General features: G+C 39.7%; 3 protein-coding genes across 5 annotated transcripts in view; 1 reads left to right on the top strand and 2 right to left on the bottom strand.

Moving 5' to 3' along the window:
• LOC133563745 (uncharacterized) overlaps positions 1-3,075 on the bottom strand; it is a 60,694-nt gene extending 57,619 nt beyond the window's left edge. Inside the window, exon 1 of the mRNA XM_061918042.1 lies at positions 507-3,075. Within this exon, the coding sequence (XP_061774026.1) occupies positions 507-1,847 (1,341 nt within the window). The 5' untranslated portion in view covers positions 1,848-3,075. The remainder of the gene's footprint in view (positions 1-506) is intronic.
• Positions 3,076-5,224: 2,149 nt separating this feature from the next.
• On the bottom strand, positions 5,225-13,727 carry LOC133563005 (peroxisomal 2,4-dienoyl-CoA reductase [(3E)-enoyl-CoA-producing]-like). 2 transcript variants are annotated; one of them, XM_061916891.1, is made up of 10 exons: positions 13,569-13,727; positions 13,040-13,160; positions 12,892-12,960; positions 10,455-10,506; positions 10,247-10,382; positions 9,896-10,020; positions 6,072-6,165; positions 5,888-5,992; positions 5,560-5,812; positions 5,225-5,440 (listed from the first exon to the last, which is right to left on the bottom strand). In XM_061916891.1, the coding sequence occupies exons 2-9, from the start codon at positions 13,138-13,140 to the stop codon at positions 5,592-5,594; spliced, it is 903 nt and encodes a 300-aa protein (XP_061772875.1). In that variant the 5' UTR covers positions 13,141-13,160; positions 13,569-13,727; the 3' UTR covers positions 5,225-5,440; positions 5,560-5,591. The 2 variants fall into 2 exon arrangements, with proteins under 2 accessions (XP_061772875.1, XP_061772874.1); XM_061916890.1 differs by having other exon boundaries at positions 5,624-5,812.
• A 6,498-nt stretch (positions 13,728-20,225) lies between these two features.
• Positions 20,226-26,026, top strand: LOC133563004 (uncharacterized). 2 transcript variants are annotated; one of them, XM_061916889.1, is made up of 6 exons: positions 20,226-20,672; positions 20,758-20,823; positions 20,977-21,048; positions 21,107-21,157; positions 21,236-21,406; positions 21,649-26,026. In XM_061916889.1, the coding sequence occupies exons 1-6, from the start codon at positions 20,666-20,668 to the stop codon at positions 21,774-21,776; spliced, it is 495 nt and encodes a 164-aa protein (XP_061772873.1). In that variant the 5' UTR covers positions 20,226-20,665; the 3' UTR covers positions 21,777-26,026. The 2 variants fall into 2 exon arrangements, with proteins under 2 accessions (XP_061772873.1, XP_061772872.1); XM_061916888.1 differs by having other exon boundaries at positions 20,230-20,672.
• The last annotated feature ends 1,611 nt before the right edge of the window (positions 26,027-27,637 follow it).

The following is a 27,637-nucleotide window of genomic DNA, read 5'->3' as shown; positions in this document are numbered from 1 at the left end:
ATGTTATGGCCACCATTAGTGTGACGTGTGAAGCTGTTGATCAAGTACATCTTGCAATAATAAATTGCGTCTCACATGGCCAGATGCAACATGCAACTGGGCTTGCACGCAGTCATTTAAGGATATAGGGGGTGCTAAAGTGCCATTATGGCACTCCCTGAATATTGTTGATCTGGTGAAAATTGACAAGGGCTTCGAAAGAATTGGTGCCTTAAAATGCACGGGTGCCTTAAAATGCACGGGTCTCCCGGGAAAATTGGGACGTTGGCAAGCATGACCTATCAAGCGCCATTCATATTAAACTTGCGGGCCGTTGTCTTATCATAGTGCGGGCCGCATAATAACTTCTCGCGGGCCGCAATTGGCCCGCGTGTTTGAGACACCTGGCCTAAACCCCTTCGGCTTTTCACAGGAAGTTTTGAAGGCTCAAAAGATAATCAATACCAAACATTTTACCAGCATTCATATATATTAGCTTATAAAAAAAAAAAAAGACATCATCTTACCTGATCGGCCCCATACGCAGCAGCAAACTCCATAAACTCCTCAATGCGAACAAAGCCATCTCCATCCTGGTCTAACGCGTCAAATACAGTTTTAAGCGGCGAGGCTTCTTCCTCTCTTGTGTTCACAGCTGAAACCATGGGCAGTGAGTCATCTCCCACCATCTTAGAGAGGGAAACAGTGTCCACACTTGGCTCACTAGTCCATGCAGGCTCCGCAGTAGAAGTTTCCAACTCCGGGAGCGCCTCAGGACCGGTGTCATTGTGTACTCCCTCTTTTGGCTTCAAGTTCCAAGGACCCTCATCGTGGGTTAAGCACCAATCTAACGCCGTTGTCTCATTTGTTTCAGTTTTCCATTTGTTTCCCATCAAATCCTTTGGCGTACTCTCCGCAGAGAAGCTCTCGTAGCGGATGTCGCCATGGACAGAGGCATCCCCAGGTGACAAAATCACAGAAGATGAGTCATCCTCTTCTTGTTGCTCAATAGTCCTCAATAGTCCAGCATGTTCCACATGGGAATCTTCTGACGGATCCCATTGCACAAGACCAACAGGTTGATGGGTGAGTCCACTATTAGGATCTGGAACCTCTAAATCCATCAAAAGCCCAGACCCCTGAAAGAACGCCAGGGGTGTGCTGCTGTCAGGTTGCTCCTGCAGCGTTGAGCTACACTTTACTGCCAGAGACGTCACATGATCTGGGAATAAACCATTGTCTGCAGTTTCAGGTGACAAAGTCTCCCTGTGCTCCTCCAGTGACGGCGCTTCAGTGACATCATGTGACGCACATGAAGACATTGAGGTGGCGCAAACCTGATCTACGGACAGAAGCGACTCTCCTGGGTTTGTGTCGGAATTCCATTTAGACTGCGGACACACGGTCGCACTACTGTTAAAGATTAGCTCAGTCTGTCCCATGAGGGCGTCGCTGCCTCCGAGAGAGGCCTCCTCGTATGCAAATGTTTTCCCATCAGTGAAGTTGGGAGAAAAAAGCCACGAGAGCATGAAGTCACTGGCTTCATCTGGTTCCTTGTTTCTTTCCGTCTCCCCTCTGTGCGGAGGAACTTGTGACTCAGGAGAACGCCGCCCGTCAAAAAACAAATCTCCACAGGGATAATCACAAATATATAAGAGTTGATCCAACTCTACAGGCTTGTCTTGCTGGTAGGTCTTTTCTGTGTTGCCTTGTTGGGAAGTCAGGTTTTGGTCTCCAAAATGCAAACCTGTCTGACCAGTGTTGTTTGGACAAAGAACGGTTCCATTGTCTGAATTCAGGGTGAGAAATCCAAGAGGAAACGCTTGATGTGCGTGCCCCAAAGGGCTTGACAGCACTGTAGGTTCCATTTACTTTTGGCTACTTTATCGTCAAAATCCAGTCCGGCAACCAAAATGCCATTATTTCAAATATTATATATGAACATTTAAAGCTCAAAAAGGAACGGAAAATCGGACTTTACTGAGGGGCGATATAACTCGATTGGTAGAGCAACTTGAGGGTTCCAGGTTCGGTTCTAACTTCCACCATCCTAGTCACTACAGTTGTGTCCTCAGGCAAGACACTTTGCCCACCTCACACTGGTTTAAATGTAACTTAGATATTGGGTTTCAGTATGTAAAAGCACATTGAGTCACTAGAGAAAAGCGTTATATAAATATAATTCACTTTTCAGGCACAGTTAAGCCTTTTTTAAGCTAATTGCTTGGCAACCGCCTCTAGTAACCATGTTAGCTAATCCATTGTTAAAATTCTAAGCTATATTTAAATAGTTGGCGCTCTTGAAGCAGGGCATGTCCAGTCTTGGGCATTCAGCACTAACATACTTTAACATTTAGTCAGAAAGACGCAAAATAAAGCACTTCATTAAATAAAGATAAACGTGTAAACATTTTTCTTACCTAAGACTATTCGTCGTGGGTGTCTGGCACGCTAAATGAACAAGAAACCGTTCGAACAGAAAAAAATTAAAATAAAACAAGATTATCTAAAAGTGTTTTACGGGCTATTTGGCGTTTATCTGCCGGCGAAAGGAAAGTATTCCCGCAACAAGAATTAAAAGTCCTCCTTCCAGCATCGCACCGCTCCCCTGTCCATAGGCTAAACGTCGAGCAAGCTAGCCAAATTAGCTTATTAGCTCGCTAACACCAACAGGCCGTCCGTCCACCCTTCTAAGTGCCGGCGGAGAAGACCAAAACGTCGGCGTGGATGCCCGTCAATTCAGGGGTGTAGCCGCAGAGATCCTCGCTTCTTCGCACGTCCAAGGTGATATCTAGGCTACAGCTGTCGTTTTGCGGCAAGCCACAATCCACCTGTGTCCGCCCCTCCAGAAGGCCAGCGGAACGCCGCGGCGGTCATTCCGCACCTCAAAAAAGAAAAAAAGAACCCGTCGAGCAGAAACAGTCTTGTCGACTTCAAGGATTTTTAAAAGATGAAGAGAGAAGTTGTATCGTTTGCCGATGTCGACCACAGTCACGTACGAGCTCTCGCATCAGCATCAGCCGTGTCCCATCTCTCCCCCTCCTCCTTGTCATCATCATCGTCATCATCACCCTCCTCCTCCTCCTCCTGCAACAAACACAGACACGCACACACACGCTGACGTTCCACGCACGCGTACTAAATACCCTGCAGTGTTTTTAGCTAAACAACTTGCTCATGTCACAAAAAATACAGCAACTTGTTAGTTTCTCTTCTGTGTCATCTCTACCAAGACACAAATTAAAAATGTTTCTGCTCAGTGATATTCATTAGATGTTGGTGTTTATAAATACTTATATACATATATATTTAAACAATATTTTTAACTCCAATGAAGATGTGCATTGAGAAAAAGAGGGTTTTAGCGACCTCACATGGCGGATATAGGTACTGACTGTCTTTGATTTGTTGCATAAACTTTATTGGGACTTTCATAGTCTTCAATTGTCATATTCAAGTTGCTTATTATTTATACATTAAATAAAATGTTGTTAGGGAAAATATGCCACATTTGTTTTTTTTCAGAATTTTTTTTATTTATGAGCCCCTCGGTGTTAATACTGTAGATTGTGATTCAACCCACTTCTATTGTTTTTTTTTAAACATAATTCCACCCATTGATATATTTGTAAAATAAAAAAATAATAAAACTTATATTGTTTTTGAAAAATATCATTCCAACGTTTAAAATACTGTGGTATATATGTATGTGTGTGTGTGTGTGTATATATATATATATATATATATATATATATATATATATATATATACATATATATATATATATATATATATATATATATATATATGTGTATATATGTATGTATATATATCAATCATTATGTATATATATGAAACATCATATATGTGTTCATAAATACAGTATATATATGTATATATATATATATATATACGTATATACATGAAATACATAAAAAACAATAGTATATAACAATTTACATGTGTGTGTATATACACACACACACACGCACACACACACACACACACACACACACTTATATATATCCATATCCATCCATCCATTTACTACCGCTTGTCCCTTATCAATTCTAAATATTATATCGCACTTTTATATTTCTAAAATATATTTAGCTTCATTCTATTGTTTTTGATAAATATTAATACATACTTATATAGCACTTACATCATTCAAAAAGATAGATACCTACTTTCTTAATAAATATGAGTACAACATTATTTATATATTTATATTTTTTAAATATATATATGTATATAAATATATATATATTCTATTGTTTATGATAAATATCACTACAAAATATGTATATAGTTAAAAAAAATATACTGTATACTAATTTTTTTAATGAGTACAAAATATTTAAATAGTACCTCTGTATTTCAAATATATCTGTGTGTACATACCCATATTCCATTGTTTCTGATCAATATTAATACAAAATATTTATATAGTATTTCTGTATTTAAAAAATACATATGGCCATATTCTATAGTTTTTGATAAATATGAATCCAAAATTATATTTGAGATTAACGATTAATATCTATCAAAAACAAGAGAAAGTGTGTTAGAACGCAACAATTCGAGGTGTGATAGCACATTTGAAAAATGAAGAAAAATAAATTACATAAAAAAATATATATTTTCTTTGAAAAAGTTGTACTAGCAAGTATTTATGTCCTCTTAAGAGAACAATGGAACTATGTTTTAAAATTAGGTTGAGCTACATTTTTTTTGAAAACCTTTAATTCAGTTTTGCCTTTGTAAGTTATTCCATTTCAAGCAATTCAAGATGTTTATTTTATTTTCTTAATCTTTGTCATTTTACCTAACTTTTTACAGCACTTTGGGGCAACTTCAGCTGCAGTTTTTAAATGTGCTTTATAAATAAACCTTGACCTTGCTTTTAGTATTGTAAAAAAATATTGCATGTGACCTGCAAAAATCACATCACTTAAAAAGCACTCAATTTCTACCTTTAAAACAGAATAACTGGATGAATGTGTTTACTTCCTTCTCCCAAGTCAATGAAATATGTGTGTCGGAACGGTAGCCAGTTCTTCTATTATGCTGGACAAACCCCCAACAAATCACACATTTCTAGCCTATTCATGATGTCCTCTCCACGGAACAACAGGTTTTATTCCTGTAGTGTTTTGCATTTACAATTGTTTTTTCTTACAGAAGACAAAAATGCACTTCTGGGTCTAAGAATTATAGAAGATAGGCAAATAAAAACCCAACATTTGTACACATCATCATAAAAATGTTTTATTAACAGGCTAAAAAATGCAAATGGAATGTAATACTAATGTACATGAAATGCATGATGACATGGAAAAGATGATTGCTTTGATGAAGTCCTAAAGCTGTGTGGCAGGTTTATTGTATTACTATACAGCACTACAAAACATTTTATATGGTTTTCTTTACTTGTCTCTCTTTTCAGACGACCAATAACCTGCAAAGAAAAAAATAACTATAAATAGCTTTTAGTGAACAGTTTTTAAAATGTAGCCTGAACAATGCATGCTCTCTTCCTGGACAAGTTCTTCACAAGCTCCACCTCCTCCTACACACCTGGGTCAGGAGGAGGACAGGAGAGCCCCTGCTCAGAGTTTAGCGGATTTAGAGGCGGCTATACCCATCAGCTTGGAGATGTCGTTAGCAGAGGTCAGCCACGATCCGCCGTCCGCCACCAGGATGGCTCCTGTCACGTAGGACGCCGCCCGGCTGGCTAAGAAAAGAGTGCAGTGGGCCATCTCTGTCTTGTTGCCTGCTCGCTGCAAAGGAATGGACTGGAACAGACCAGCAGACTCCCCTCTTGGGCCACCTAGATTAAAAATCAAGGACTATGTGTACTGTACTGTGCTGTTGCGTTCAGATACATCATCAGCAGACTCTTTACCCAGTCTGCGGAAGCCCTCTGTGCCAGAAATCGGACCTGGGGCCACGGCATTCACTCGAACCCCGCTGGGTCCCCACTCCACAGCCAGGTGCTTGGTCATGGCATCTGGGAATGGGAATCCCCATGGTGGAAGATTTGGTCCATGGATAAGTCACAGTAAAATCGACTCGGAAACAGAACTTACCATTTGCCGCCTTGGCAGAGCCAGCATGCACCTGAAGCGCTTGGCCCTTGTATCCAAGTGTTGCAGAGATGTTGACAATGCTGCCGCCGTGATCCTGACAACCAAAAAAGAGGAGAGAAAATAAAAAAAAAGGTCATTTATTCAGGACAATGCACATTAATGAACGATCTGATTTACAGACTGTATACGAGCAAAATTTTGCATAGTTGCTTGTTTTAACTATTAAACGAACCAAAAATGTGACTTATTTTATCTTTGTGAAAATATTGGACACTGTGTTGTCAAGCTTATGAGATGTGATGCAAGTGTAAGCCACTGTGACACTATTGTTCTTTTTTTATTATTTTTATAAATGTCTAATGCTGCGATGAGATGGCGACTTGTCCAGGGTGTACCCCGCCTTCTGCCCGATTGTAGCTGAGATAGGCGCCAGCGCCCTCCGTGACCCCAAAAGGGAATAAGCGGTAGAAAATGGATGGATGGAAATGTCTAATGATAATGTCAATGAGGGATTTTTAATCACTGCTATATATGAAATTATAACTGTTATTCCAAGCCAGAAAAAATAGGACCACAGAATAACAATGTCATGTTAAAACCACAAAATGCTCTAAAATGTATTCATAGGCTGTTCCAGAAATGACAGGACTGTTTGTCCAAAGGTTGTTTTTCTGTAATGTCTGGATGTCAAGGTGTCCTCTGGAGGAGGCTCTGGTGCTAAAACCTCCCTCAGTCCTCAGTTTAATTAGTGTGAAAAGGGGGAGTGGAGCTCGTCCATGGAGCATTTTACAAATTAAACAGCTATTTTTCAAATGAAAACAATTTTCAAAATTAAGGTTTTTATATTGTGTCAAACTGTTACACAGACGAACAGAGGTCAATGATTTTTAAAATGCCATTTCGGTTGTGTTTCCAGTGAGTGAGCAGGTTGTGAGGCAATAATCTATGTGTAAACATATCATAGAGTGTAAAAACATTTTAGCACAGTTGATTGTAATGGCAGGATTAAAATGATGCAGACTGAACTTGATTATTTTTGCCAATGAGCTTGATTTGTTTGTTAAAAGAAAGTGTTGGGTCCAGTGTGACCCGAAGGTAAATGAACTCCTCTACAATATCATGTTCAAAATCCCCCAGGAACACACTAGGACTGCCTCAGCTTTATTGATTTTCTTGTTGTTGAATGTTTTCGCAATAAACACGATTTAATGAGCCAATTCTGGACACTCATTAGGGCTGATGAGAGGATGTTTGATACTTCCTGTGTGCTTCGGCAGGTGTAAAGATATCGGCATCATCAGCATACATTTGAAAGTTCATATTCAAGCAGACATTTGCAAAATAGAGCTTTGTGGAAACTCCAAAGTAAAATATACTTCGATAATTTTTACAATCCAAACTGTCAGACAAGTGTAAGCAAAAGTATGTAATTGAGAGAGGAAAGAAGGTGTCTGTTACCTGGTGTCATTTTATATGTACTGCAGGAACTAATTCGCGTGTAGGTATTCACAGCATCAGCTAGGTAAAATTTATTTGTGCAACATGAATAATACATTGACTCTATTTCTTATTTTGGACTGAGTAGCCAGATCATTCCCTATGTCATTTGTTCGTATTTCCTTCTGAAAAAAACGCACTATATCTGAATCTCATTACACATGTCCTGTACTTCTTCAGTACACAAATGAACACTTGTGGAGTACATGCAACAGTGTGTGTATGTGTGTGTATGTACATACATAAAAAAAGTCCTAGAGAAAGTTACAAGAGGCTGCACATCAAATAATAGCTAACCCTGGTAGCTCAGCTTGGCCAAATAGCTATTATTACCTAGTGTGTGTGTGTTATGTGGACATAGTCTAAAGGAAAACTGCACTTTTTTATCGTTCACAATCATTATAAGAGACATAATGATGGATGTTATTTTTTTAATGCATTCTAAATATTAAATTAATTGAATCAAGAGTCCGCATACAATAGAGCCTATTATGCCTATAAAGCCCTTAAAAAACACCCAAACACCTCCATGAAGGTTTTTTATACACGATGTAAGAATATATGTAATGTAGTAGCGGGCACATTTACAATAACATTTAATATTTACGTATTCTGATCATGTAAGTAAAAGCGGCACATTATTTAAAAAAAACGCATCGCAAGGTTTGCTTTTTTTTTTTTCCCCATCACTGATTACTACTCACTGCAGACTTTATGAAAGCCAACAAACATAATAAAACATCACTTGCTGTACAAGGTCTGTTGTCATTAGGATGCCGACTGCTAGGATGTTTAACTTTTAATTTTAAGAAACGGGGTGAAGGGCGGGGGGAAAGGGGACCAAGTATCTTTTCATGCCGTTCCCATCAGTTCCGGGTCCTAAATGGCTGTCAAAGTGTAACAATTTATCAGATTACGTCCTCAAGCCATGTATTTTCCAGGTGAGATGCATGATTTATGATCTAGAATAAACTTCGCAGGAGCAAGAAAGCGAGGAAACAGTAGACCACTCGATGATGTCAATATAGACATGCATGGTAGTGATCACGTGACCGCTATAAATAGTTTTTCTGCGTCAGCGCTTATAATAACAATATCACTAATACTTGGTTAATATTCAAGTCCCAAAATGTAAGTAGAGTATTGTTGGCGCTTTTTGAATGGTTATTTTTTGGATTTTATGGGCGGAATAGAGGACCTCCTGTTGGCTCCGCTGTATGCAGACTTTTATTTAATATTTAAAATGTATTAAAAAAAAAAATCCATCCGTCGTCATGTTTTTCATAATGATTGTGAACGATAAGCAAAATAAAAATAAAAAAGCGCAGTTACCCTTTAAATGCTGGCGAAATATATATAATTTTTGTTTGTTTTATTTTGGTCTTTTGTGTTGTTCATGAACCATTTTTTGAATTGGTGTAGCTTATTGAAGGGTAAAAGTACCGGTATTAGTATTTTATATTGTACTGCTTTTTGTGCACTCGTCTGACAAAGAAAATGCAAAAATGCTGGAAACTGGAAGAAGTCAGCATATAATGCTTCCAGCACGTTTAGCTCAGCTCCGTTGGCAGCCGCGTGAATTTTTTTCTACATTTAAAAACCCTTATTGTTGTCTAAATAACATGTAAGCGTGTTGCTTCGATGAACATTTTTTATAGTTTATGTTTTACAAACCATCTTCAAGTAACTTTCTGACTGTATCTTATCAGAGATTGTCTTATTTACGTGCAAAAGTCCTAGCCAAGGTCAAGCGCCCTTCAACTTTGTCTCCAACCCGTCAACCTTGTATCATTTGTATCGCTTCGATATAGAGTCTGATGATAAATATTTTAGAACTATAAGCTAGTTTTTATTAGTAATGGCAGCTGCAGAAGATTTTAGGATGCATGTGCATGTACGAGCCAGTCTGCCCCAGAACAATAGAAGAGAGAAAGGAGCTTGTTGACTACAACTGGATAAAAATGGCGGATTCATGCAAAGCTCTTTGGTTAAACCGCTACCATGTATGGAGTTATCCTCTCATCTAACTAAGGAAAAATACATCACTAAAGTTTTAAAATCTAAACGGCCTGTTTGGAGCAAGTTTGGAAGAAGGCAAGATTATTTAATGAATATCTCCACCATGCCTCCATGGTTGCATTTTACATTTTCGGGACTTATAGGGAAAGGCACAAAAACAGGTACAAACAGGTAAGAAATGTTGGTTTTGCATAATGAGACTCCTTTAAGGATGTCTTGAGAGTTGTTTCAGTATGCTATCTAACTTCTACTGCCCTCTTATGTTCATTAAAGAGGGATGCATCTAAAACAGCAGAGCTTTACTGTACCTTGAACCACTTCTCGTACACAACTTTGCTTGTGTTGAACGTTCCCATCGTGTCTATCTCCATAACTGTCTTGAATGCGTTAAAGGAAAGTGCAGAGGCTGGGCAGAGGAAGTTTCCGGCAGCATCTGTCACATACAACAAAATGAAAATAATCTTATGTTGTGATACGTCAGACTAGCACGAATTACCTTGCATTGGTGATATGTATTCTGTAAGATAAAAGGCTACAGAGAAGGGCGTTGGAGTTTTAAGATACCAGAAAAGTTAATAATTATACTACAAAATCTTTGGCACATGACCTTTGCTTCTGGAACATCATTCCATACACTTTTTTGTCATTTCTATTCTTACTGTTAATGAGAACGTCGACACGGCCCATTTCTTTCAGCGTCTCATCCACGGCTGCAGCAATGCTTTCAGGCTTCCTCACGTCCAAGCTCAGTGGGAGGCAGCGACGTCCCGAAACGGCCGATAGCTTCTCAGCAGCCTGAAAAAAGCATTCAATAATATCACCCAAGGCGAACATATAGACGTTTTGGTAACAAAAAAAACCCTTCACCTCTTTCAGCTTGTCAATGTTCCTGCTGGCGATCACTGTGTCACAGCCATGCCTGAAAAAAAGAACAAATAACCTAAAATATCTTCCTAAGAAGAGGCATGTTTAAAGGGGAAATGCCAATTTTTGGGTCATTCATAATACTTATGAGAGACAGAAAACACTGATTTTCTTTTCATAGTAATTTGTAATAATCGTCTCGTTTTAGGTGGCTAGCAATGGTGCTAATGGCAGTAATCCATTCTGCCTTTAAATAACTCCGAAAATGCATCCAAAAAGCCAATAATACTGAAGTATTAGCAATATTGGTATTGTAAGCGTTTACAGAGACAAACTTTTTTTTAGTCGCTCCGTGATCTAAAAGTGCTAACTAGCTTGTGCAGCTGCAGTGTTGACATACTGAGCTGCTGCTCATGATCGCCTGTTTGCTGGTGAAAGTTAATTTTGAATTATAAATTATGCCTCTATCCGGGATAAAAAAAAGGTTGTTGACATTAACCGAGAAATTTATCATCTGTGACAATCAACTTTTTCCGGGAGATGGCGAGAAAGACACAAAAAGGACGCACGCTAATTTGCGACAACAGCTTTATTTTAAACCCTTCCGGAGGATTATGATTGACTCCTTAAAGGCCTACTGAAACCCACTACTACCGACCATGCAGTCTGATAGTTTATATATCAATGATGAAATCTTAACATTACAACACATGCCAATAAGGGTGAGTTGGGTTACTAAATTGCAATTTAAAATTTCGCGCGGAAGTGTCATGCTAAAACATTGCGCTATGATGACGTGTGTGCGTGACGTCACGCATTGTAGAGGACATTTTGTTCCAGCACCGTTCCCAGCTATAAGTAGTCTCTTTTCACCGCATAATTACACTGAATTCTGGACATCTGTGTTGCTGAATCTTTTGCAATTTGTTCAATGAATAATGGAGACGTCAAAGAAGAAAGCTGTAGGTGGGAAGCGGTGTATTCTCAATTTCCTAATCCACAAATCTTTCATCCTCACTCAAATTAATGGGGAAATTGTCGCTTTCTCGGTCCGAATCGCTTTCGCTGCTGGTGGCCATGATTGTAAACAATGTTCAGATGTGAGGAGATCCACAACCCGTGACGTTACACGCACATCGTCTGCTACTTCCGGTACAGGCAAGGCTTTTTTATTAGCGGCCAAAAGTTGCAGACTTTATCGTCTAAGTTCTCTACTAAATCTTTTCAGCAAAAATGGGTGTTACCATTTAGTGGTCAAAAATATCCTTTTTTTTTTTCCTTTGTCATGAAAAAGGGACGTTTTTGTCTTGAAAAAGGGAGGTTTTTGTGGTTGGTGCACTAATTGTAAGTGTATATTGTGTTTTTTATGTTGATTTAATAAAAATTAAAAAAAATATTTTTTATTTTTTTATTTTAAATAAAAATGAATAAAAAAATTCTTCTGCGGCCCAGTACCAATCGCGGCCCGGTGGTTGGGGACCACTGCTTTATATGATTCATTGTTAGCTGACTTTCATTAACGTTTATTTACAAGTTAGACTTCGTTAAAAAAAAGTGTTTGTCTCACATAAGGATTGTGAATGATAGGCAAAAGTTAAAACATTAATACGCCACTGTATGCTTGAAATGAAGAAAATATGTAAATATTACACATAACTATGGATGTGCCGGTTGCTGCATTACATACTTATAAAACATTGGAGGTGTTTTGATGTTTTTTAGAGTGCTTATATGTTAGCTGACTTACACAAATGTTTATTTACAAGTTAGACTTCATGAAAAAAAAAAAATTGTGTTTTTTTCGCAAGGATTGTGAATGATAGGCAAACGTTTAAAAATTAATACGCCACTGTATGCTTAAAATGAAGAAAATATGTAAAAAATACATACATGTATCATTTACATATTTTCTTCATATTAAGTATACAGTGGCGTATTCATTTTCAATTAATTGTTTACCATATCGTCTACATGTAACTTAAATGTAATATATACGTATTTTTTTCATTTTAGGCATTCAGTGGCGTATTATTCTTTAATCATTCGCAATCCTTATGTGAGATTGACACATTTTATTTAGTTTTTTTCATGAAGCCTAACTTATAAATAAACATTAATGAAAGTCAGCTAACAATGAAGCCTACAAAACACTATAAAAATACATCAAAAGACCTCCAATGTTTTATAAGTATGTAATGCAGCAACAGGCACATCCATAGTTACTATGGATGTGCCTGATGTGTCTTTTGATGTTTGTTTTTTTTACAGTGCTTGATAGGCGTCATTGTTAGCTGACTTTTATTAACCTTTATTTATAAGGTAGACTTCACAAAAAAAAAGTGTGTTAGTCTCACATACGGATTGAAAATGATAGGCAAAAGTTTTTAAAAAAAATGCGGTTCTCCATTAAGGAGAAAATAAAACATACTATTTCTCGCACCTCATGAAGATTTCAGCTATCCTGAGTCCGATTCCTGATCCGCCACCAGTGATAAATGCAACCTGATCTCTAGAAACACAGGCATAAATCGTGAGCTGCAAGTAATTGTACTAATGACAATGACACATCTTTGTTCTGGAACACCTACTTGAGTAAGTCGGGGCTGTAGATGTGTGTGTATGAAGTCAGGCAGTCATCAGTTCCAACATCTTCAGGTAGAACATCACCTGATCTTTGGAGCTCAGCCATGCTCAACAAAATAAGAGTGCCTGCAAAAACATATCATTCAGGATTAACCAAGACAAGTATTTTACAAGTAAATCTGGTAGATGTTTAGAAATATGTACAGAGTCAGCAATGGCTTTAACCATGATAACAATTCACTAAGATTTTTCTCATGTTAAAAAAAAACACCAGACAGACCAGGAGTGTCATGAAAACGTGCTAAAATATAAGATAATTGCACTACTATTAGTATAAGTTAAAATATTTAGCACATTTAATTTTAGTCAGTTATTTTTTTAATTTCTAAGAAACATAAATGTAAGCTAAAAGGCAAACTTATGCTAGCATGTTGGTGAAGTGAGCCCAGCAGGCAAGTGACAAGTAGCTACGTTAGCCTGTGTTGAGCGTTACCGCCTGCCGCCGAACAAACGTGTCAATAATGTTTGAAATACCTTTTTCAAAAGAGGAATTTCCAAAATTGTCACCAGCCGAAGTCGGAGTTGCTTCATATGCCCCCTTGCCCTTTACTTAAGTGGGAACTACTTGGACCTTGGACGCTAGTTTTCCAAGTCCTGTTCGCAAGGCATTATGGGAAATTGAGTTTTTTTCCGTCTCAATAATGAAAAGGGTACAATAAAGTCTAGCTCAGTGGTTCTCAAATGGTGGTACGCGTACCCCCGGGGGTACTTGAAGGTATGCAAAGAGGTGCGTGAGATTTAAAAAAATATATTCTAAAAATAGCAACAATTCAAAAATCCTTCATAAATATATTTATTGAATAATCCTTCAACAAAATAAACTGTGAGAATAAATGCAACAATGCAATATTCAGTGTTGACAGCTAGATTTTTTGTGGAGATGTTCCATAAATATTGATGTTAAAGATTTTTTTTTTTTTATGAAGAAATGTTTAGAATTAAGTTCATGAATCCAGATGGATCTCTATTACAATCCCCAAAGAGGGCACTTTAAGTTGATGATTATTTCTATGCGTAGAAATCTTTATTTATAATTGAATCACTTGTTTATTTTTCAACATGTTTTTAGTTATTTTTATATCTTTTTTTCCAAATAGTTCAAGAAAGACCACTGCAAATGAGCAATATTTTGCACTGTTATACAATTTAAGAAATCAGAAACTGATGACATAGTGCTGTATTTTACTTCTTTTTTCAACCAAAAATGCTTTGCTCTGATTAGGGGGTACTTGAATTAAAAAAATGTTCACAGGGGGTACATCACTGAAAAAAGGTTGAGACCACTGGTCCAGCTAAAACATTAAATGACACAAAAATCGAAGTTGCTCATCTATAAAAACCTATTCTGAATTCAATTATATAGGACTCCCACGTCAGGGAATATGTATATCTGCATTTATTGACGTGTCATTTGGATTTTAACTACTGGAAAAGCAATGGATTATGTACATGCCTACTGGTAATAAACATAATACAGTTTAAATCATAAAGTTTATTTTCAAATCAAGCAAAATTTAGATAAAATTTGTATATTTCGAATTTCGGAAAAAATGTTAAACTTTGTTTTGTGTTAGAATGGGGAACCACAACCCCTGGCAATAATTAAGGAATCACCACTCATGGAGAATGTTCATTCAATTGTTCAGTTTGCATCATATTATATTTGAGTTTTTTGTTTTTTTTAACTCCTCGGACAGTAGTGGATATCAAACTTTTTTCACCAATTACCACCTCAGAAAAGACTTGGCTATCCAAGTACCATCATAACAACCAACAACATAATACAGTAGGGTAGTGAGTCTAAGTATTCATTAAAAACAAAGCAGAGGTTTTACCTAAAAAGTATATTTAATATATTTGGCCACAATAACATTAGTGTTTGAATAAACAAAAATAAAACAAAATGAATTAAGTGCATCACCCCTCGCGACCCACTAGAGCACCACTAGATAGGGCCCATGTGTACCACAGTTCAGAGTTCACAGTACCTTTGCCACAATCACTGATCTAGGACAGTGGTCCCCAACCACCGGTACCGGGCCGCGGCTCGATTGGTACCGGGCTGCAGAAGAATTTTTTATTAATCAAAACATTTTTTTTAAATTAAATCAACATAATAAAACACAAGATACACTTACAATTAGTGCACCAACCCAAAAAAAACGTCCTTTTTCATGACAACCCCCCCTCCAAAGCCGCCGGACAAATTATCAAGCGTTGACCGGTCCGCGGCTACAAAAAGGTTGAGGACCACTGCTCTATAGGAGACATCCACATGAGCTTAAAGTCAAACTTATGCTATGAACTTGGTGAAAATGATAAAATACATTCATAAAAGTAAATGATAAATGGGTTGTACTTGTATAGCGCTTTTCTACCTTCAAGGTACTCAAAGCGCTTTGACACTACTTCCACATTTACCCACTTACACACACATTCACACACTGATGGAGGGAGCTGCCATGCAAGGCGCCAACCAGCACCCATCAGGAGCAAGGGTGAAGTGTCTTGCTCAGGACACAACGGACGTGACGAGGTTGGTACTAGGTGGGATTTGAACCAAGTAACAATACAAATTCATCAGCAGTCGTGTTCACAAGGTAAAAATAAACATTTTTCAAATTTGTGGATGTTAAAGATGACTTTCATTGAGCTTTTCTGTATTAAAATCCTATTTCCTTTAGGTGTGAGTGTGATTGTTGTCTATATGTATTGGCTCTGCGATGAGATAGCGACTTGTCCAGGGTGTACACCGCCTTCCACCTGAGTGCAGCTGGGATAAGTTTCAGCACCCCGTGACCCCGAGAGGGACAAGCGGTAGAAAATGGATGGATGGATGGACGGTTTCTTATAGTTCGGTCACAGACAGTGACTCCAGTTTCCGTCAATTTGTTTTACTGTGCATTTCCTGTTTTCAAAACATATTTAAGTTTTTTTCTACCAGTATGCTCGTCTTTTACAACTTGCTCATGTTGTTTGCACGTGTTCTGGATTTTAGACACAGCTGACTGAACAACTGCTTTTGCAACATTGCCTGATGATTTACCTTCTTAAAGAAATTTGATAATCATCTCCTTTGTTTCAATTGATATCTTTTGTGTTGGAGCCATGATTCATGTCATTCTACCTGGTGCAACAGCTCTCCCAAGGTTTGCACACTCGTTTTTAACTGCAGATTGACAGATTGAATCTGATGTAGCTGTAAGCTTTGGAACTGAAAAGTGACATGGTGATTCCATAATTTCTTCATCAGAAGTTAGTGATTGCATGTTTTTTTTTTACTTTTGATTAAAACAAAAAACTTGCTGACTACCATAAATTGTTTTTTTGACTTATTTTTGTTTTCAAAGCAAGAGAGTTGCCATTTGAAATGACTATAGTTTTGTGTCATGTCTGTTTTTTTTTCCTATAAAGTGAATCCTCCAAGAATGAGCGATTCTATATTTTTTGACAGGGGTTGTATTAAGATATATTTTTGAATGTGTTTGTGGCAAAAACCTAGCAGCCAGGGGGCGCTGTTGCTCTACATTTTGCACACAGCCCCACATACATTTCCATCCTTGAACACATCAAAATCCCATGTGGTGCTTTTTGGATAGAAATCACTCTACCCTACGGATATTTTGCAAACAGTGTGGATAATTTAATTTCCCCGTTGTATGCCCTTATGCACATAACATTAAAAATAGACCACAATCTTTTGTTGCAGAACACATTTAAAGCAAAACTCCCTGATATAAGAAAGCCAATCAAAACCTTGGATAATATTTGATCTGCTACAAGCCTGCAGCTCCAACAACTGGTCCCATGCTGTGTCCATGTGTCTTCTCAGCACTGAGCTGACTTTGTGCTGGCATGCTAGACAGTTCTTTCTCCTCCAGGCCCACGAGCCTGCTGCTGATCTCCCACAGCCTGCGAGCTGCCTCCTCATCCATAGCGTTGGGCGCCGGCTCCTTTTCTGAAAACACGTCATAGTAGCGTCCTGTCACGCCTTCCATCTCCTCGGCCACCGCCATGTAGATGCTGGGCTGGGACCCAAGCTCTGGGTTCTTTACCAACAGGGAGAAAAAAGGACCTGGGGGTCAAACAGTGGGTTGTTACATAACTAGTTAACAGTGGAAATTAGAATATGGTGCCATAACAACACAGGGAGAGCTCCTGGAAGCTTGGCCAAACACACTAAATGGTCTCTACTAAAGTCATGGATTTTAACATATAACATACCGATTGAGGGGAGTCTTAATGCTATTATGTTTTAATCTTATCAACTAGCGGGAAAACAAGCTTGAGTGTTCTACTCTTGTCAATAATATAGTGCTTGTCATCATTAAAGTCACGCTTAGGCTTGAGCCTATCCCAGCTGACTACCGGTGAGAGGCAGAGTACCCCCTGGACTGTTAACCGTTTGTTAATGGTCAGACATGATCCAACATGCAGTGTCAGTCAAATGTCTGGAGACTCTTTTTAATGCTATCACATGAGAATGTGTGCGCAAACCTTTGAATGGTACTTTTCTTGAAAGTTCCACATCAAATCATGAAGTGCTTTGAGATACTAGTTCTTCAGCACATAAGGACTATCTTTCAACAAACTTCGACCCCCACCGGAGTCCACACCTTCAGGTTTCTCTGCATCTTCATCTCCGCTGACATCTCCTTGTTAGAGAATGTCACTCACACCACCATGAAAGCTCAGCAGCGCCTACACTTCCTGAGAGTCCTCAGTAAGCGCAACCTCAATTCCAACTTGCAGCTGACCTTCTACCATTCATCCATCGAGAGCCTGCTGACCGACTGCATCACAGTATGGTAGGGCAGCCGCACCGTGGGAGACAGGGAGAGGCTGCAGAGAGTTGTAAAGGCTGTCCTCTCCTCTCCCAGATGGACATCTACACCTCCTGCTGCCTCAGCAGAGCCAAACAATCAGCGTTGATAGCTCCCACCCCAGCTCTGACCTGTGCATCAAGGCAGGCTAGAACAGATTCAATAGGTTTTCCCCCAAAGGAAAAACCACCCTGAACTGTCGTATGCAGTGACTTTTCGTAGATTCTGTTATTAATCAAAACCATCATTGTGCAATATTCCATATGTGCAATATATCAATATATTTATATATAATACTCATATTCACCATACTTATCCAAGGTTACCTCCATCTAACTGTGCACTGTACCATGAATTGATTAACGTGGACCCCGACTTAAACAAGTTGAAATACTTATTCGGGTGTTACCATTTAGTGGTCAATTGCACGGAATATGTACTGAACTGTGCAAACTACTAATAAAAGTTTCAATCAATCAATCAAACTGTGCTTTTATGTTAATATTGCATGTACTGTATTTCTATTTTTCTTTACCACTTTAAATTTGTTGTTATTGCAGTAATTTTGGTGATGCTCTAATCTTATTGTGCTGACATATAATGACAATAAAATTACTCTATTATATTCTTGATGATGAAGTACATAGAAAATTAAAAACATTTATAATGTGATGTGTTGCATGGATATTTTTGTTAGACTTTGTAAAGACCTTTTTTTAAACAATCTCATATTAGACAATTTTTTTTACACAGCTTTAACTAAGCATGTAGGCCAAAAGTTTAAAAGTGATTTTAGTACCACGTTGTTTTGTGTGTGTGTGTAGCTTCAATGCTAATGAGCTGTGTTTATCTATGCCTGCCTCTGACAGTGTGTGTTTTGTTGTGTACGATTGTGTATTTCAAACACTTTTTTACTAATACACTGTAACTCTAAACTTGTCCAACGTAATAGATGCCATATATCACATCGGTAAAAGCATGTAATTGCCATAGCCGATGAATGCCTTTTAGTGCCGATCACAAACGGCTGACACTGTGTTTAGTTTGACAAGGGGCTAGCAGCTAATTATGTTTCTATACTGTATAAACAGCGTGGAGGCTCTTCACAAAGTTAATAACAATCACCTCCATTACGACATACAAATTGCACTTAATAGCTCAAAAGGGAATTGTACTTTTTTGGAATGTTGCCTGTCATTCACAATCCTTAGGAGAGAAGTTAAGTCCCTACCTTTAGTCAAAAGTGATTTATGACCCCCCATAAAACAATGATTTATGACCCTCAAGGTCAAAGGTCAATGATTTATGAGGGGTCAAGTTCAAAGGTTAATGATTTATGAGGGGGTCAAGGTTAAAGGTCAAGGTTAAAGGTCAGGTTCAAATGTCAGGTTCAAATATCAAGGTCAAGTGGGTGTGGCTTACCCGGAAGAGGGTGGAGTTAAGACCTGCGGTGGGAGTGGTTAAACCAGGAAGAGGGTGGAGTTTTAAACAGAAAGAGGGCAGAGTTAAGACCTGCGGTGGGAGTGGTTAAACCAGGAAGAGGGTGGAGTTAAGACCTGACAGGGAACAGAGGAGGGTTCAGTTTTTTTAAGAAAGCAATGTCATCTGAGCAGCATGTGACCATATATTTGATAGTTTAAATGTTTACGATCGTTTGAAACAACTTCCAGATTTCGATGTATTGATGGCTGGGAATGTTACGTGTGGAGATGTGGACACGCACGCACTTCACACACACACACACACACACACACACACACACACACACACACACACACACACACACACACACACACACGAGGGGTACAAAAGGGCAGTGTAAGGCTTAGTCATTATTTGGAGCTTTATACGTTAGCGTAAAGACTTTGTTCGATTCGGTCATGATTAGTGAAACGCCTGTTTCGATTTATAAAAATAATAAAACTTACATTGACGCTCCGCAAAAAAGTCGAGTGTTTCTAAATCGTATTCAGATGCCGCCGACCGAATCTTTGCGTGAGAAATGGGATTTGGAAGCGGAGGGATCTTTTGGATTTGTATTCAGATACGAAATGGGGGATATCTGCTTATTTCAGCTAAAAGAAAGAAGAGACGGAAGCCCTTTCTCGATATTTTCATCGTTATCTATCGTGGATTGGGAAGTTTTTGGTGGACACGCACACACACGCACACACACGCACACACACACACACACACACACACACACACGCACGCACGCACGCACGCACGCACGCACGCACGCACGCACGCACGCACGCACGCACGCACGCACACACGCACACACGCACACACGCACACACGCACACACACACACACACACACACACACACACACACACACACACACACACACACATTCGTACGCACTGAAACAACTTCCGTACCTCACGAAAACATATTTAAACAGATGGAAAAAACTATCGCAGAACACAGTGTCACGTAGCAACTGGTCTTTACGGTCGTTTGAAACAACAGGTCAGTTTGGGGGACAAAAGGAGGGTTCAGTTTTTACTGACTTCCCATCTGACAGTTTAAATGTTTATGACCGTTTGAATCAACAGGTCAGTTTGGGGTACAAAGGAGGGTTCAGTTTTTATGGGAGCTTGAGAATTTCGTATGAATAGAAACTGGCCACCCATTTGACCGTTTAAATGTTTACGACCGTCTGAAACAACTTCCATACCTCACGAAAACATATTTAAACAGATGGAGAACTAGAGCAGAACACAGTGTAACCGCGATTTGCAAAATGAAAGGTAATTTCTTTTTTTTTTTTTTTCATTCCTTGTAACACGTCTGTTTAATGTTACTATAATAAGTATTTATTCGAACTAAAAACAGTCGAACATCGAGTTGAAATTCACCCACCACCAAGGGATCTCCTAACAGAGTCTCCAATCCTTTTGTGTAAGTACCGATTTTTATTTTTTTTTACTGTATTCATTTCATTACCTCCGTTTTTACCACATTATTAGACAATGGTTTAACTCCGTTTAAGCATTTAAACGTTAAAAGCATTGCACGTGTACGACGATGTAATACCTTTTTTTTTTTTAACAGCCGATGACGACGAAGTGAAAGACGAAGAACTTTGTTTGATCGATCTTACAAAGTTGGAAGATGATTATCGAGGTGTGTTTAAACCTTCGAATTATTTAATATTGTGTGTATTCATTATTTTGTTTTATAGAGGATTCGCCGGAAGAGACCAACGCGATCCCTTTAACCCAATCGCAGTCTGGTGAGTCAAATAATTCTCATTTTTACAAGAAAAAAAACATGCGGTATACGATACATATATACATATATTTACTTACAGATTTTCCGTTTACATCTCTTGCTCACTGGTCTCCCTTAACGCTGGAGGGTCCGTCAACGGCCATTCCAGGCAGAGGAGAAGGCTTGATTGCGCCAAAGACTCCAGACATCGAATCCTTGCTCCGTGGGGAAATCATCGAAAACGACGGTGAATGTCCAACAGGCACCCGCTGTAAGTTTTTCTCGTTTTCTGTAAGCTTTTTAAGATTCTCAGGAGCTTTAAAGAGCTCCTCTCATTCCAATGTCTTTCGCTCAAATGAATTTCGCGCCTAAGGGGAATGGGCGGGGACTGATTCCGGAGGTGGGCGGTTGTTTCCGGCTATGCTTGCATGAGTGGAGATGACAGCGCCACATGTGGTTAAAGCCGGTATATATTAATTATTTTTTTTTTTTTTTTTTTTTTTTTTTCCACAGGCAACAAACGCAGGAGGAAGCGTAGATGCGCCCGCCAGCTCGACAAACATGATAGAAACAGAAGAAGGCTGAAACAGTACTATCGTATACTGGCTCGCACTCTCATGAAGATGGCAGACATGATTTGATACATACTGGTTTGTTATATCTGTTCCATTCGAATTATTTTTTCTTTTTTTTCTTTAGAGAAATATAATGGGTGTAGTTCCATCTGAATTAGATGTAGTTATTGAAGAAGATGAAGACGTTTGTAATCATCATTTAGATCCAAACAACCAGATAGAATGGGAACCAAACAATGATCCGTCTTTGCAAGATGATATTAATGTGTTAAATTCAAACACAAACACACAAGCCTCTACACAGCATCACGATGTGTTGGGAGGGGCGACACCCTCGGGGGAATGTTTGGATTTTTCGGAGGTGGTGGGGGTCATGCAGAACCAACCGTCAACGGCTGACCAATCAATTTCAAATGAGACCCAGAGGGGTGATGGGGTAAATGTCTTGAGGAGGGAAACATTCAACAATATACAACTATCCAGCGTTTTAACTTTTCCTCAAAACAACGATGTAACAGATTACGCCACATTTTACCGCGGAGTCTTGGGGAGCCTTAAAAAGCTGACACAGATGGTAACTAAGGAAGCTAGACCCGGCGATATCATTCAATTGGAGTTATCCGGTGAAAGTGCAAATCAACACACTTCATTTACATTTCGAAACGATGCCGGGGCTGTGATGAATGCTTTTCAAGATGTGTTAGATCTGTTGGTACAATCAAACGTTGAAATATTGAACGATGAAGAAATACAGGTGATGGTCCAGGTGATACATAACCCTCGAGGTGGTGTAAGAAGAAAAATCGAAACCCTTTTGGAACATGAAATCCGCAGAAAAAAAGCTCGTTATCTTTACAATCCATTAAACTCGAATAATCAACTATGTTTTGCCATTAGCCTAGCAAGTCTGTTACATCCTGAATTTACAGATAGCCAGGCTGTGGCGGAGGCTGAAAAAATACAGAGAAAAGCGGGCTTAGACGAACAGACTTCCGTCACTTTCAGTCATATTCGTGAATTTGAAAAAGTGGTACGTCGTAAAATTGTCATACTGTACAGAGAAGAGGGCCAACGACCCCTCTCACGGTTCGAGACGGATTACCCCAAATCAGAAAATCCGTTGTATCTGTATTTATCTCAGAATCATTACAGCGGTATCATTAACATTAAAGGTTTTTTGTCAAAACCGCACGTTTGTCACTACTGTTACCAAGGGTACGACAAACCCGACAGACACAAATGCGACGGCTATTGCTTGGTCTGTACACAAAACGGGTGTGTAAAAATAGAGGGGAAAACTGTGCTTTGCAGGGATTGCAACATGTGGTGTCGTTCTCCTGCATGTCTCCTCAGACACAGGGTAAAACACCGGGTTATGGAAAAACTCGTCAGCAACTGCGATCGGCGAAAGAAATGCCTTAAATGCAACCTATTTTACGATGTACCTGTGGCTACAGGTATCGCTAAACACACGTGCCCTAAGTTAAAATGTCAAATATGTAAAGAAGAGCTACCTCGCAGTGACTCAGAGACACCTGAAACACGACATCTTTGCTATATACAACCCCAACCACGTGAAGTAAACCACAATGATAATATCATATTCTATGATTTTGAGACGTTTGTCGATGACAATCACACTCACATTCCCTTTCTAGTCTGTACCAAGACGCTGCAAGGAGAAGAGTGGTGTGCTTTTGGACTGGATTGTGTTACAGTTTTCCTCAATCATTTCAGGAAACCTCGTTATCTTAAATCTACATTTATAGCCCACAATTCGAGAGGATTTGACGGTTACTTGATTCTGAGAGGCATGGTACGGCTGGGTATAGCACCCTTAATTATCATGCAGGGGAGTAAAGTTCTCTGTTTTAAAGACCCTGATTTTTTGCAAAAATACATTGACTCGCTTTCCTTCCTTACCATGCCGCTTAGCGCTATGCCAAAAGCGTTAGGACTCGGTGATTGCTGGTCCAAGGGGTATTTTCCTCACAAATTTAGTTCGGAGGAACATTTAAATTATGTCGGAAAATACCCCGCAATCAGCAATTACGGTGTAGAACGCATGACACCTGTTGAACGCACCAAGTTTGAGACGTGGTATCAAAATGAGAAAAGCGAGGTCTTTGATTTTCAAAAACAAGCGGTACACTACTGTAAAAACGACGTCAATGTTCTTCGTGAGGGTTGCATCAAATTTAGAGCCGAGTTTACGAGCGAGACGGGTGTTGACCCCTTCTCCCGTATCACCATAGCCTCGGCCTGCATGAAGGTGTTTGTGACTAATTTCCTCGAGCCGCGTTCTCTAGCCATACCTTCCCCGGATAACTACCGAGGGTTGTGTAAAAAATACTCACACACCAGCATCCAATGGTTAGAATGGGAGTCGCATCGTCGTGGTATTTTCATTCAGCATGCTTTAAACAAAGGCGAAAAACAGATGGGGGCATACTTTGTGGATGGGTTTGCTATAATCGGTGGCAAACCATTCGTCTGGGAATTTCAGGGGTGTTTTTATCACGGATGCCCGACGTGTTTCGAACCCGGTGCTGTATGCCCTTTGACAAACACACCGTTCGAGGAGTTGCACAAGGCTACCGAGAAAAAAATGAAAGCGTTAAAGCGTGACCACAAGGTCAACATCATCGTCATCAGAGAGCACGAGTGGAATGAAATGAAAAAATCAAACCCTAGGGTAATAGACTTTCTCAAAACACGCAATTACCCCGCACCTCTCATGCCTCGAGACGCTCTTTATGGAGGTAGGACAAGCGCCTTTTGCTTGAGGCACACGGCGGGTGAGAACCAGCGTGTATTGTATGAGGATGTCACCTCTCTCTACCCGTACGTCAACAGCGCATTTCCTTACCCCCTGGGTCATCCTGTCATCATCCACACGGATTTTGACGATGTTGGAAACTATTTCGGTCTGGTCAGAGCCGTTGTTCACCCTCCTCGAGGTCTCTATTTCCCTGTGCTACCCTACAGAACGGTCAAGGGTAAACTAGTGTTTACACTTTGCCGCACATGCGCAGAAAACAATAACCAGCAGGAACCCTGCGAACATGATGAGGAAGGAAGGGCATTGACGGGAGTCTGGGTCACGCTCGAATTCAACAAAGCTTTACAGTTGGGATACAGAGTCGGTAAGATTACGGAGGTGTGGCACTTTGAAGAACGGAGCGAAACCGTTTTTACGGGTTATGTTCAAACTTTCCTAAAGGGTAAGCAAGAAGCTTCAGGGTATCCCAAAGAAGCCGTCGATGCAGAAAGCAGGGAAAAGTACATTCGTGAATATCGTGAAAATCAGGGAATACAGCTGGATGCTGAAAAAATCGAACCCAACCCTGCCAAGAGACAAATGTCAAAACTCTGTTTAAACAGCCTTTGGGGAAAGTTTGCGGAGAGGTGCAATAGAACTCAGACCACCTTGGTGAGAAAAAGTGAAGTATTTTTCGACTTTGTATTTTCAGGAAAATATCAGGTTGAATATTTTTCCTTTCTCAACGAGCAAATTGCTATGGTGCAATGGCAATACAGTAAAAACAGCGTGGTGCTTCCCGGTAACACAAATAATGTATTTGTCGCTGCTTTTACCACCGCTTACGCACGTTTGAAAATGTACGGTTACCTAGAGGGGTTGCAAGAGAGAGTTCTTTACACAGACACCGATAGTTTAATCTACACGGTAAACGAGGGGGAAGTTTCTCTGGAGACGGGGTCCTATCTAGGCGATTTGACGGATGAGTTGGGAGGAGACAGCATTCACGAATTCGTCTCCGCCGGTCCAAAGAGTTATGCCTACCATACCCTGCAGGGTAAAAAAACTGTGCTGCGTGCCAAAGGAATCACTCAAACCCGCGAGTGTTGTGAGAGGGTCAACTTTGACAGCGTTAAAGATTTGGTGGAGGGCTATCTGGAGGAAGACAAAACAGGTGCGATCTACACCCCTCATCACCAAATTGTTCGTGATAAAAGGGGGTTCCTTTTAAATAACTCGTCTTTCGAAAAAAAGTTTCGAGTGGTGTATGACAAAAGACGTCTCTTTCCCGACGGGAAAACTTTACCTTTCGGGTATTAGAGAGGAAATGGAAAAAATGGAACGAGTAGACTTTGATCCCAGATTTCATACACCTTTTTCATGCCTGGTTGTAGGACCTAGTGGTTGCGGAAAGACTTTTTTTGTAAAATGTGTATTGGAAAATTGTGAACACGTCATGAATTCTATACCCGACAACATTGTGTGGATTTATACATCTTTCCAACCCATGTATGCTGAATTAAAAAAGATGAATAAAAAAATAAAATTTGTTGAAGGACTGCCTGATTCCTTTGAAGATGAAAACTTGTTTCCGGACGATCAGACCCATTTGGTGATTTTGGACGATGTTATTTTTCAAGCCTCAAATCACCCCGAAGTGGTTAAAATTTTCACGCAGTATAGACATCATAGAAATATGAGCGTTATGATGCTGACCCAGAATGTTTTTCATCAGGGAAAATTTTCACGCACCATTAGCTTAAACTGTAATTATATGATACTGTTTAAGAATCCGCGGGACAGATTGCAGATTAACGTGTTGGCACAGCAAATGTTCCCCGCACAAAAAAGTTTTTTCTTGGAAAGTTTTGCGGATGCTACTTTGGATGCTCATGGCTATTTATTGGTCGACCTGACACCTTTCTGTCCAGAACAATACAGAGTGAGGTCGGGCGTGCTTCCGCACCAGTGGCCCGTTGTCTACATGCCAAAAACATAATGTCAAAGCGTGTAAAGAGGAACGGTCCCATGTTAAAAGCTCTGTACCATGCCACACCACAAAAACGTCGAGATATTCTGAGTCACGGCTCACCAGACTTTATCCAGACGCTGTGTGAAATTGCTTTAAACATTCTGAAGGGTAATGTGCCCTTATCACCGTCTCAATTTGCTCAGCTTAAAAAACAAAAGAAAATCATCCGACTGCTGGCTGATAAAAGGACTGGACTGAAACGCAAACGCCAGACTCTGATGAAACAGTCGGGCGGTTTTCTTCTACCCTTACTGGCCACCGTCGTACCGTTTATAGGGAATCTTATCGGTGGATTGAGCGGAAAAGGTTGAAGATGAAAAAGGCTCAAAAATTGTTTCTCCTATCCCCCCAACAATTAAATCGTCTGACTCGCCCGGAGCCGACCATCAGAGACTCGGCGGAGGATGATCTAGATGTTAAAATGAGAGCCGTCTTAAACGAACCCGGAATGAATCCTCATGAAAGAATAAAAATATACGATACCCTGCTGCAGAGATATCTCGGCCTGTTGAAGCAGGGGCAACGGGAGGAGAAAAGGATGACTCTGACTTTACACAAGGATTTGCGGGGTGAACCATGGAATGACTCTGAGGATAAACCGGAGGATAAACCAGAGGATAAACCGATGGATAAACCGGAGGATAAACCTCGGAATACTGGCGGGGGGTCAAAGGATGTCACGATGATCGAAGTTCTGAAAATCCTCCCCCGACGCGACCGTAACAACGCCGAGTACATTATGAAAAAATTATCCGAGAATGATAAGGGGTGGACCTCTAAAGGAGAGTTTGTTCAAAACGGTACACCGGTGCAGGGATCTCATATGATCGATTTACTGAAACACCTGATGCAACGGTCCAAAAATCCACAGACCCGCACGCCTGAGGGTTGGAGAAAATTTTTAACAGCGTTGACGGAGCTAAATGTCCCCACATCGACCATTCATAACCCCAGAGCACGAGATCAATACAGACGTCTGAAAGCGGATGGAGAGTTTGAATCAGAATGGGTGGAAAAAGAAACATTTCTATCCCCCGAGAGGAAAAGAAGAGGTAGAAAAGTGACATTGTCCCCACATTGGTTAAACCTTGAATGAATGATGACAAAACTCTTGTTTCAATAAAATGTTTTTTT

Source organism: Nerophis ophidion, linkage group LG12, assembly GCF_033978795.1.
Source record: "Nerophis ophidion isolate RoL-2023_Sa linkage group LG12, RoL_Noph_v1.0, whole genome shotgun sequence".
Lineage (NCBI taxonomy): Eukaryota > Metazoa > Chordata > Actinopteri > Syngnathiformes > Syngnathidae > Nerophis > Nerophis ophidion.
The sequence above is the reverse complement of the archived record's forward strand: the minus strand, read 5'-3'. Positions and strand labels throughout refer to the sequence as shown.